The following is a 13,151-nucleotide window of genomic DNA, read 5'->3' as shown; positions in this document are numbered from 1 at the left end:
TTGCAGACCATAAAAAATATTATGCAAAAAAGGATTGGTTAGACTGGTAATTGTTTCTTCACAGTGATGTTTCCTTTATATTACCTAATAAAATGGTTGTAATACAATACACATGGCCCAACTCACAAACGTGAAACCAACATTGGTGGGGATTTGTACCACTTTTAAGATTTTGATTTAGGTAATGGAAAGCTTTATAATTGAAAATAATGTACAATATTATTGAATTGTTATCTCCAAGCCCTGTTTTTGTGTTGAATTGCACATAGAAGAGTTCATCTTTATGAAGATATTAGTTCTGCTATGTAAATTATATGACATCATTTCCTATTCTGAATCCCATGTACAGTATAAAGGCAGTGAGGATGTTTTACAAGTCACCTGGAAAAGTACAGACACAAATTAAATACAACAATGACACATTTACTGAATCTTATAATATTACTGGCATGGTTCTCAGGTGAGGATTCTTATGACAATGTAACCTGGACATTACAAGAGCTGTAAAAAAAAATAACTGTTTTTCTATATTTTCCCCAGGTGTCCAGTCTGCAGAACAACTTACCCAGTCTGATCCAGCGGTGATAAAGCCGGGGAACTCCCATACACTGACCTGTAAAGGTTCTGGATTCACCTTCAGTAGCTATGAGATGCACTGGGTCAGACAGTTCTCTGATGGAAGGTTACAATGGTTGTGTTATATTACCAGCAGTGGGAGTACAGGCTATCATGATGATGTTAAAGGAAGATTCACAGTCACTAGAGATAACAACAATAACATGGTGACTCTGAAAATGGACAACATGAAAACAGAAGACTCTGCCATGTATTACTGTGCAGGAGACACACTGATTGAAAATCTGTCTTCGTATGACTAAACTGAGTCTAATTTTTCTTCATTTTTTCAGTAGGTGGCAGCAGAAACTGAAAATAACCTTTTGTACAATAACATAAAAGATATGATTTATGACTAATAATATTACCAAAATAGTTATTATCAAAGTAACAAACACATATACAATTATATCACATGTCATGGGTTGTATGTATACATTGTTTTTGTTTTTTATATGCTTTATTTTAACTTACATAATATCACATATGATTGGGTATAGGGATGATTGTAGTTTTAAATTAGTCAGAATTCTTTGTCATTTAGAATCTGGCCATATTACTACTGTCACAAATTCCTAATTTTTAAATTGCAGTCAACAGGAAAACAGAATTTCATAGTTTTGGTGTAAATTGGTCATATTTTGTAAATTTTGTATGTCACCCATATTTTGTATGTGGCCATATTTTGATCATATTTTCTGGGGATGTCTAGAAGACTCATTGTACATTGGACCTGATTTATGAAAGCTCTCAAAGGCTGGAGAGGATACACTTTCATCAGTGAAGCTGGGTGATCCAGTAAACCTGGGAAGAATTTCTTAAGTCATTTGCTATTAATTAGCAATCCTGGACAAAAAACATTCCAGGTTTGCTGTATCACACATCTTCACTGATGAAAGAGCTTTAATGAATCAGGGCCTATATGTCAAAAAAAAGCATGTGATTTTGACAATGTTGAAATATAGGCATGAATAGCTGTTTTTAAATGTAAGCTATTACTGGCCACAGAATTTTTATGTTAGTTACAAAGCCCCTAAATATAACATTGCCACCAGTATTGGTTGGTCAAATATCTCACTATACAATTCGAATTTGCTAAAAAAAAAAAAAATAGTGGGTTTTATTTAAAAAAAATTGCGAGTTCCTTCCTAATTTTAAAATCTGCCCCCTACATGGCCAATGTTGTGCTGGTTTGTCGGTGGGGAACTTATTTTGAATCTGGAAGCCCCTTTAAAATAAACAATGATGACCTCTTTCAGCCAATCACAAGAGGAAGCTCGTGACAGGTTGTACCTAGGAGACATATGCAGCCTTCTAGGCTACGTTTATTCAAACACATAAGATTGTGACATGAATGAATCTGATAATGAAATGAATCTGACTCAGCACTTGTCAGTTTCAGAAGGAATAGAGTGCTGGAAAATGTGAAGCAGCTCTGAAAAGGTCCTGAAGAACACATCTTAGGATATTCAAGAGTTGTGCAATGTTATAATTAGCAAAAAATAAATGTGTGTGATGTATTCATTTCTAAGGATTGTTTTTAACTCATTTGGGAATGGGTAGGAGGTATGTGTCCCCAGGGTAAGAGGCAGAAATCTGGAGGCACACTTAATAAAAGGGGCTTCCAGATTCCAAATAATTCCAAATCCCCCACCTGCAGGGCCCCAACGATGAGCCTTACCACTACTGAGCACAGGAGGGTCTGTTTTTTTTCCAAAAGGGTAGGGGGCTTGCATGCTTTTTTGCCTAATTTCTTTTTGAGATTCCAAAGAACCTTTTTAGGAGATGCTCACTGCTCCATGTGCAATCAGAGAAGGTTCCAAGTCCATAGAGCCCGGTTTTAAAAAACGTTTAAAAAACATAAAAACTTGTTTAAACACATCCTAGCGTCACATCCTAACTTTTAACATGGCACATCCTATGGCTAATCTTATTAGCTTAAGACAGAAAAGATATGTATGTTTAAGCTTTGGAATATAAAGGAAGAATTCAGAAAGGCATCCCAAAAGTCCCCTTTTAAAAGTGTATGTAAGTTATAGAAGTACAATTGTATCTCTATCGCTAATTGTATTACTAACTTGAATACCTTATTTGTGATGATTTGGAAGGATTATTCTTCTAATTATTATTGATATTATTACATTGTAATCTGCTTTTAAATTTCCTGCCCCCAGAATCCATCACTTACCTTCCCGGGTGATGCGAGTGGGGATGTCCCATCCCGCCTCACTCCCTAAATCCACCAATCCTTCTGCTCGCATCACCAGGAGGATGTGAGCATCACATCTTGTGGGTGATACGAGCAGCAATTGTAAATTTCGGGGGTGATGCCAGTGGGAAATTGCCCCTGGCATCAACCCCGGAATGTACTATTGCTGCTCACATCACCCGCAAGATGTGCAGAAGTCCTGCATTGTGCATCACATCTAACTGCTGATACGAGCAGCAGCATGAACAGGACACGGTCTGCTTTTAAATTTCCCGCCCGGCCACACCCTCAATGCAAAAACACCCCGGCATCAGAGCAGGATCGCCGCTGGATCGCGGGGCGCAGGTAAGTAGGGATTTTTTTTCTTACCTTGAGTGTGACTTGGGGTTACTGCTTTTTGCAATAAAAATCCACCCGGAGTCACACTTGGGATTACCGCTACGGGGGTTAATTTATGTTAATTTATTCCTAATTTATAAGAAGGTACAAGTATCTTTGTATGTATGTTCGTTATTTTTGTTGTCATTTATATTTATCATTTTAAATAGTTGATTAATAAATTTGTTGTATAATAAAAATTTTTGCTTGCCAGCCAATTCAGGTACAAATTCATGCGTTTGAGTATTTATGGAGGTTGGGGGGTGGTTTGACAAGTAGGTGGGGATGTGGAGGTTTGGGATTAAAGTAAAGGTAGGAAGGGGTAAAGGTCGCAGCAACCCTGATCAAGAGAGGCCCATAGCATTAGTATAATAGGCGCATGGCAAGAGGATAGTAGGGCAAAGAAAGGGTAAAAAGGTTGTGAACGTAGGTGGCAGGCCCTCTTTTAGGAAGAAAAAGTTTTAGAGAAACCCTGTGTTCTTCCTCCGGCGTCTTCTGCACATGATGAGTCACTGGGGGAGTTCCAGGTGACGTGGGTGCGTGTGTACTTTGCCAGTGGGGCGGGGCGGGAAATTCAAAATCTTTTTGTATTGCATTCAATACAAAATAACTGTATTGGATTCAATACATTGGATTTATATGTGTAAAAGCAGTACATTTCAATGTAATAAACGTACATACAATATATATTGTATGTACGTATTTTTTGAATGGGGAAAGATTAGTTACCCATCTTATTTAAAATCAGCTAGGGATAATTGGAATTCTGAATTTGTCAGAATTCCCACGCTCTGGGCCCGATTTATTTAGGCTCTCCAAGCATCGAGAGGAATCACTTTCATCAGTGAAGCTGTATGATCAAGCAAATTTGGAATTGATTTTTTTCAAAGTAATTTGCTACTTGCTAGCAAATGTTTTGATTCCTGCACCAGATCAATTCCCGGTTTGCTGAATCACCCAGGTTAACTGATGAAAATGTATCCTCTCCAGCTATAGAGAGCTTAAATAGATCAGGCCCTCTGTCTTAGAATCCAACCATATTCTTAGCAAAATTAGAATTAGTAGTTTCTGGTGTTATATTGACACCGTTAAAATCTGGAGATGTCAGGAGGCCCCATGGCACCATTTACAAAAAGAATAAAATTAGTAATAAAATTACAAAAAGAAATATATTAGTATTTTTTAAATGTAGATTACAAGGACCCCTGACATTGTATTGTGACCAAAATTGCTGGGGAGCACTGGAGGACCCATGGAGGACCCATGGGAGCATTCGGAACAATGTAATTCATATTTTTTTAATATATAGGATCAGAAGATTCTTTATAATTTACCCAATGCATGTACATACAACAGGTATTTGTCTTAAGACAACCAATCGTTTCTGTAATTGTGATTATAAGATTATAATAAATTAGGTGACAGTTGTAAAACAAAATAAAACAAATGAAAATATGTAAAATAATGAAAGTGACCCCCCCACCAAAAAAAAAAAAAAATGCTATATTCTCCCTATTTGTTCTGCCAGACCTTTCAAGTGACCCAGGACATTTTAGATAAGAAATGGGGCAGGGAGTATATGCCCCCTCTCCTACCTCTAAAAAAAATCTTTTGTAGTCTCCTGTTTTCCAAAAATGAAGGGGAAAAAAGAGTGTAGCTCCCTTGTCTTTTTTAAAATCCAGACATGACTAAACTAACGGTGACAAGGGAATTCGTTAGAGGAGGGGACCTCCTACCTACAACATGACCCAATGTTGGAGTGGTCTGTAGGTGGGGGGTTTGTTGAAATCAGTAAGCCCTCTTCATTAAGGGGGCTCCCTGATTCCCACTCATCACTCTGGGAAATGAGTCCAGGAGTACATAGAACCCCTTATCTGTGGATCAAAGATTCAAAGCTATACAGAGTTCATTTGTCATGTCAATATCATAATGGTACACATCCCATATAGTGGGAAACATAGAGAGACAAAAATGACATCATTTTTTACATGTTTATCATTGATGTTCTGTTCTTACACTATCTAGTTAATATTATCTATCTTTACATTCCCTAAAGAAGCCAAAAGGTGAACCCCACTGTGTACTGAGACGTTCTTTTATTATACATTTGGACTTTTTTCTGTCTTTCTGCATTCCCACTATATGGGACATGTACCATTATGGCATTGATGTGACAGGTGAACTCTGTATAGCTTTGAATCTTTGCCCTAATTATAAGTATGAGCATATCATAAAAATCTCTGTATTCAATTAGAAATTTTATCTGTGCTTTATAAATACAATTTATTATCCTAGAAAAGATGGCAAATTTCTTGGCTAGGACCATATTTCTTGGCTTGCCTTTTATCTTGCAAAGAATGTGCTTGGACTTTTTCTGGGGAGCAAAAGACCATGCATACCTAAAAATTTTTCCTCCCTAAAAGTAAGGGGACGCTTTCAGTCCCACAAATCCACATTTATAATGTGGCTGCACAGTTGGCCCAAATGTAATTGTATCACACCACCGCAGATACTCCCCTATGGGTCGTAATTACGGCTTTACAGATTTCCCCCTTCCAGTTGATGGGGTGCTTTCCATGCTATCCCTAGCCTGTAAACATATTACTATCCCAATTATTTTACACATCCTTCAGATTTAGCCATAAGTTGTCATAGGTCCTTTATGTCTCAACATGTTCCTCTGATGCCCATCCTCCACAACCCATCCCCTGAGTTTTACAAACCCACTGGTTTTTAAATGGCAGTTGGAGCATAAGATCCTTAGGATCCATGATATTATTGGCCCGAGATCGCTTGATTCACAAATGACATTCCTAATGCTGAAATATTTAGCTACTTCCGTGCTTCAGTGTGCAAGTGCTAATTGCAATGGAATTTCTATCACCTGTAACACCACCTATAACATGTTTGTCTATAATCCTTTACTAAAATATTTGATTTCTCTAAAGTCAAACTGGAATGAAATTTTTATGAGATCACAAAGGTTTGTTCACATATTTTTTTACACTCATACTATTGTGTGACAACATATTTGAAAGTGCCACTTAGTATATATCCAGCTTGAAAGAAATTAGTTTGCAGTGTTGCAACCAAAAGAAATAGTAACAAGAAGTGCAACAAATGTAACTATAAATGAAGCAAGTTTGTGATGGAGTAGAATGTAACAAAAAAGTAACACAAAAAAAACATCAAGCATTAAAGATCCAACCTCTCCTGTGAAATGGACTGGAGATGCACACAGAACAGGGCGCAGGAGTGCGCTAATTAATTGCTATCACCTCATCATTGAGGTTACCATCTCCTTCTGAATCATGCAGCTGAAAATTAATCGCCTTAATTGGCGTATGTGACATCCTTGCAGGAAACCGGCAGGCGAGTTCACTAGAACTCGGGCCCGACTCACGCTAATAGAGGTCGCTGACCGGCGCGAACGTAGTGTACGCTCATTTCACTGATGAATCAGGACCAAAGTGGGGGTGATGAGGGGCACACTCAGTAACATAACAGTCTCCTTGACTTATGTAGCTCACAGGCTCACTGCTGACATACCTAGCTGCCGGTGCCCCTCACCATAGTGCATTCGTCCATTTAACCCCCTTAATAAGTTAAAACAGTACACCAAATTTGGCCAAATGGCTTCTGCAGCTGTTTATTTTACCAAACAGATTTAATACAAAACATAACAATGAAAACAACATAAATAAACTATACATTAAATATTACTCTACTAATTAGCATTAGCTAATTGGTAAACATTAATCCTGGCATAACACCAAATAGCTGTAATACAAAGCACAAGCCCCAACTCACAAACATGAAAACAATGTAGGTGGTCATTTGCACAGCTATTCAGATTTTCTTAAATAAATTATTGGAAAACTTTCAGTTTAATTATTTGTTTTGTCCTTTAGCTATGTTTCTGTGTTGCTCACATAATAGAATTACAGAATGATGTTTACATCCATATGAAGATATTAGTTATGCTATGTAAATTATATGACATAATTTCCTATTCTGAATCTCATGTACAGTATAAAGGCAATGAGAATATTTTACACGTCACCTGGAAAAGTACAGACACAAATCAAATACAACAATGACACATTTACTGAATCTTATACTATTACTGGCATGGTTCTCAGGTGAGGATTCCTATGACAATGTTCTCTGGACATTGGAAGAGCTGAAAACAGATGAACTGATTATTTTTATTCTTTCAGTAGATAGCAGCATAGAAAAAAAGTAACTCTCTATATATATATCCTGCAACTTGTTATAATGACATGCTGCTTGTTATTTTAGATTACAGTGTTTGTATAGCCATGATTTTTATAGAACAGAGAAAGATTAGGACCCCTGTGAAGGTTTTCAGTTAGGAAGAATTTACATTCTAATTTACTACCTGCCCAGAATGCCATAGAAATTGGGATATATTCATTACAAAGTAGGAGGAAATACACATACTTCCCAACTGTCCCTAATATAGAGGGACTGCACCACGTTCCTATTCATCTGTTCATGTGTTTGGCTTAATATATACACCATTTATAAAAAAAAATGTATCATATACCTGTTATAAAGTGTTATTTTTTTATTTTTTTACCTTTCTTAATCCAGCCTCTTAATAATATAGTTTAATATTAAGAAAAGATCATATTATGGAAAAAACATGTGTCAGCTTAAACAATAATTTTAATCTTTTTTTATAATCCCAACAGCATGGCAGGGGTGTATATAGTTTGCTTGTTGAGAGCTATGAAATCAGTCATTTACTCAGTCCTCCCAATACTATGTGTACCCATTAGATTTCCTTTCTATTCCCCTTCTTGTGACAAAAGGTACATTTTTTATTTTTCTATCACTTTCAGTCATTTAGACAAAACAGAATGAATCTATAGAGTGAGAAACAGACAGCAACCTACTAAATAAAAAATACCCTGTAAACATGTCAAACTTTCCAGGTCAGTGTGGGTAATGGCAGTAGTTGATACTTACCAGGGAATGTTTGAAGGAAAGTCAGGTTATCTGTTTTTTTAAATAGTGTCCTAGGAGTTTGTATTTTCTTTTTATCATTTCTAATTTTATTTGTACGTTATATTATAGTCAGTAATTTTCTTATGTGCTGCCACCTACTGAAAAAATAAAGAAATTATAGACATGTTTTTATCATATTAATATATTTTAACACGTTTCACGGATATGAATCTGCTTCATCAGGAAACAGTTTACACACATCCAGGCGGTAAGTAATATTAACAGATATTTAATTTACTGCCAACTTTAGCCCCTATCTGGGGACTGATATGTATCCTGGGCTCTTCAATGTCATTTGCTACACTTGGGTCTGTGCATTGGCTAGAAGGTTTATATGGTTCAACTAACACAGTGAACTAATTTGATTAAAGACCTAAATTTGGTTGTGCAGCCAGGGTTGCCATCTTACCATTCTCTTGGAGCTCTCCTCATCCAGGCTAAAGTTGGCAGTAAATGGAATATATGTTGATAGTACCTACCCCCTTGATATGTGTAAACTGTTTCCTGACTAAGCAGATTCATATCTGTGAAACGTGTGAAACATCTTTGATTGATATTCCACATTCATTGCATGTCCCTACATTTGTAATGTATATGTGTATTATATATACCTATCTATATGTTATAACTTTGCTTGGGAGAAGTATTTACAATTGAACAAGGATATCTTGAGGTTTGCTTTTATATATTTTTCATGTTAAAGTGCTTTTTTTAAACATAATACATTTATGCTCTGATTCCCGATCACAAATTGGCACGCATGTCGAGCTTCCGATTTGGCTTGATGAATCAGCCTGACTGTGTCCTTCATCTATGAAAAGTGACTAAAAAAATGCGTGTGACTTTTTTGCTTTAAAGAGGTAACAAAAATGCCCTGGTCTGTTATATTCTGCTGTCTTCATTTCCTGAGCTTAATTATCCATGCACACCTTTCCATCCACACACTTCGAAAGAAAACATAATTTACCAATGATAACGCAGAGGGTATGATTACAACTATACTGAGCTCGTATTGAGCTGAATACCTAATTTTCTCTTTTATTTTTTTTTTTAATGCAATGACACAAAGGGGGGTGATGAGGGGCACACTATAATTACTGTCCCCTTGACTTGTGTAGCCCAGAGGCTAACTGCCTCCCACCATAGCCTATCTGCCTGTTTACCCATTTTGTCCAATTGGCCAAATGGCTTTTGCAGCAGTTTATTTTACCAAACCAATTTATTACTAAACATAACAATGAAAATAGCATAAAACAAATATAAATTAAATACTTTACTACTAATTCGCATTAGTAAACATTAACTCTGGCATAACACCATTAACACATATAATCGCAAGACCACCTGTATTACTAATGAGGCCCTTAAAGACACTTATCATATCCCTTACACTACTTAAGTTTGCCACTGGCTTGATACTATTGTTCCAAGCCTCACTTCACCAGCTCAGGTATGACTATAATATTCTGCAGGCCCTTGCACTATATATGCCACCTTGGGTCATTACCATTTTTCTTTATCTCTTCTGTACATCTCAAACCATATGTATTACTGTGCAAGAGACACACTGATTGAAAATCTGTCTTCATATGACAAAAATTAGTCTAAATTTTCTTCAATTTTTCAGTAGGTGGCAGCAGAAACTGAAAATAATTATAAACCTTTTGTACAATAACTTATAAAAGATATGTATATATACTATTTGTAGATAAATATAATATTACCTAAATATTTATCATCAAAGTAGCAAACACATATACATATATATATCACGTGTCATGGAATGTATTGGTTTGTTGTTTCTGTTTTTTATATGCTTTTTTTTTAACTTACATAATATCACATATGATTGGGTATAGAGATGATTGTAGTTTTGGATTTGTCATGACCAGGGTACAGTGTAAGAAGCCTTCGCTGCTAAACCCACCAATTATTTCCTCCACCCACAAATTGACCTTCTATGAATAAAGGACAAGTACACTTTGTGTTTTGAAAAATTCGCCACCGCAGCCCTTTTGTCCTAAGAAGGGGAATAGAAAGGAAATCTAATGTGTACACATAATTTAGGGAGGAATGAGTAAGTGAATAATTCCGTAGCTCTTAACAAGCAAACTATATACACCCCTGACATGGTGTCGTTTTAGGGCAATAAAAAATAAAATAATTGTTCAAGCTGACTCTTTAATTTTAGCTTAGCTAAATAATAAATAAATAATATTTATTGGCTGGATGAAAGGTTTAAAAATAACACAATAACACGTTATTAAAGGATTTGAATATATTTCCGTATAAAGGGTGTACATATTTAGCCAAACACATGAACAAATGATTAGGAAAGTGGTGCAGTCCCTCCATATCAGGCACAGTTGGGAGGTGAAAGCAATTTTGCTGTAAATATTCCCTAATTTCTGTGGCATTTCTGGGTAGGTAGTAAATTAGAATACAAATTCTTCCCAACTAAAACCCTAATTACAAGGAAATTTAAATAAATGCAGGCACCGGACTAAGTCCACTATGATTAGCTAGGTGGGGTGAGAAGCAACTTTTAGGAGAGGAGGCATGAGAATAGAGTTTGTTTTGGGGAGGGAAAATGGAATGTTGGCCTGCAACATTCCAAAATTCTAGTTGGTTGGCCATATACAGACAGGTGCAAGTTTCCCATACAATCTGGTGTGCTTAGCATGTTCACCACCAAAGGGCTATGATTTCAGCTGCAACAATGACAATATTTACATTTCCCCATTTACAAAAATGGTGATCACCTGACATTATTTTACTTTTATGAATAATTGATTTCATTATTCTATTGTTTACCAAATGGTCTATTGTGCTTTATTTATTAATAAAAAATCAGCATAATTGTGACTTTAGAAATTGCCTAAAAGTCATGATCAACTTTTCAAAAGTCACAATTACATTCACAACTGAAACGTATTATATTAAATTGTATAAGCCACTCCCAACAATTGTGATCAATTATCCAAGTTTAATTATTGGAGCTAAGGGTAATTATTATCAAAATACTGCTTACCATTGTAAAAAACTGATTACATTTATATTTCCAGTGATGGGTTGAATAAAATAAATCAAAGTGGTGATCTGTTATTGCCATTTTTAAATGTGATTTTGTGTTTGTGTAGCCACTAGGTGATCAATACATACTAAAATATTTCTCAGATTCCTGAAGCCATCAGGAGTTGGAATTCTTGCATAGTAATCTTTCAAACTGTTCAGCCAAAGGCCTAGTGTTAGACAAAATATGGAGAAAAAATTAAATTGGGGCCCTTTGTGATAGACACCTGCATCCTCCTCCTCTACCGATCTCCCTGTGTATGTCACAGCAGCAGGCAGCTTTGTATTTGGGGTATACATGACTAGGGCAAGGCAGAGGAACCCATGAACTGCACCTCTCCAACCTAACCCAACATCTCCCATTAAATACACAACACCACCTGTTGGATTAAATTGGCCATAGCAGCTCATTTTATTAACATTGTATATATTAACATGGCTTTATATATATACAGCAACATATGTAAACACATTAAACGTCAACTTTAATGACAGCCTTTATTTCACCCTGCCATTGTTATCTTTCTAGGCCCATGAAACAATTCCTCCCCTCTTAATCCTTTTTACCAAGTACCTCCGCTCATTAACTTGGCCCCCAGCCGCTATCCCACCGCCTCAGGGACAATTCGCGGATAACCCCTTTTAACACTAGCCCCCACAACAACCAAGTGTCGTGCAGGACCACCACTACCGAAACAAATCCCATCCCCTTTTTTCGGCACCTTAACCCCTTCATGGACCTAGTAAAAACCCTCCATCAAGCCGCAAACAGAAAACCTTATGTTTGCGCGCGCCTCCACACCCTCAGAGCCCGGTGCACTCCCTCTTGCAAGCTCAAAAGCCACAGATCAGTACCCACTGCATTCAGATGGACTCCGTCACCCCTTAAAATTAGCCTGGGCTCCGACTCCAACTCCCAATGCCGCACCACCAGCCCCCCAATCTTAACAAGAAAACGACCCACTTCTTTGTTAACCTTAACTCGCGCCCTGTTCAATTTTTCCAGGGACCTAGCATGCCGCCATGACAGCCTCGCCACAATATCCGACCAAAGCAGGACCATACCCGGGAAAGCCTCCCTCAGCCGCAACCAATCGAATTTAATATCGCGCATTAACTCCCTCATGGACCAAACACCCAGATCATTACCCCCAGCATGAATAAGCAGCACGTTGGGTGGCCTATCCAAAGAAGCAAACCTGTAAACTTCCGGGACCACCCTTCGCCATTGCTTGCCAGGAATCCCGATCCAACAAATTTTGGCCTCATCTCGACTCAAGCCCAGCTGTTGTCCATTCAATCTCATGTCCGCCCATCTGGCTCCCCAGTACACAAACGAATGGCCCAAAATCCAGATGAGGCACGGTAATTCACCTGCAAACATAAATGAACAACTATCCAGCCCCTCCAATCACAAGCTGAGCAAGAAGAAAAACCCCCCACCGCATCCCAAAACAAGCATGCCAGCTTCAGTCGACCCTTGTGTTCACCGCCCTGCCCACCAGCTATAACAGCCCTGGCCGGATATAAAGCCGAAAACGCTGAGATTCCCAATGGCCAATGCGTTGGATCACATCCTGCCCCACCCCCCACCTTGCAGCCTACGTGGCCACCCCGATCCTGAAAAAATGCGATGAATACTCACCTGCAGACCGCCCCGTAGCCACCACACATCATTTGAAAACCGCCCCAAACTGGAACCTTGTCAAAAAAGACCTGTGCTCATGAATAAAAAACGGCCCCTCACCCCGGGGACGTACCCTTAACCACCTGAGCGTTACACTGAGGTCTAGATTTCTGTACCAAAAGTGATCCACTGTTTTTCATGAATTTTTTTTTTTTA

General features: G+C 37.6%; 1 protein-coding gene and 1 gene segment (V, D, J or C); one reads left to right on the top strand and one right to left on the bottom strand.

Moving 5' to 3' along the window:
• The window catches only part of LOC140333452 (immunoglobulin heavy constant mu-like), a gene marked incomplete in the record, with an annotated part of 720,383 nt that overhangs the window by 351,733 nt on the left and 355,499 nt on the right, over positions 1 to 13,151 (top strand).
• The window catches only part of LOC140333459 (uncharacterized), a 5,986-nt gene continuing 4,551 nt past the window's right edge, over positions 11,717 to 13,151 (bottom strand). The window contains exon 2 of the mRNA XM_072415134.1: positions 11,717 to 12,682. Within this exon, the coding sequence (XP_072271235.1) occupies positions 12,087 to 12,682 (596 nt within the window). The 3' untranslated portion in view covers positions 11,717 to 12,086. The remainder of the gene's footprint in view (positions 12,683 to 13,151) is intronic.

Source organism: Pyxicephalus adspersus, chromosome 6, assembly GCF_032062135.1.
Source record: "Pyxicephalus adspersus chromosome 6, UCB_Pads_2.0, whole genome shotgun sequence".
In the NCBI taxonomy this organism is placed as follows: domain Eukaryota; kingdom Metazoa; phylum Chordata; class Amphibia; order Anura; family Pyxicephalidae; genus Pyxicephalus; species Pyxicephalus adspersus.
This window is presented reverse-complemented; position numbering and strand designations above follow the sequence as displayed.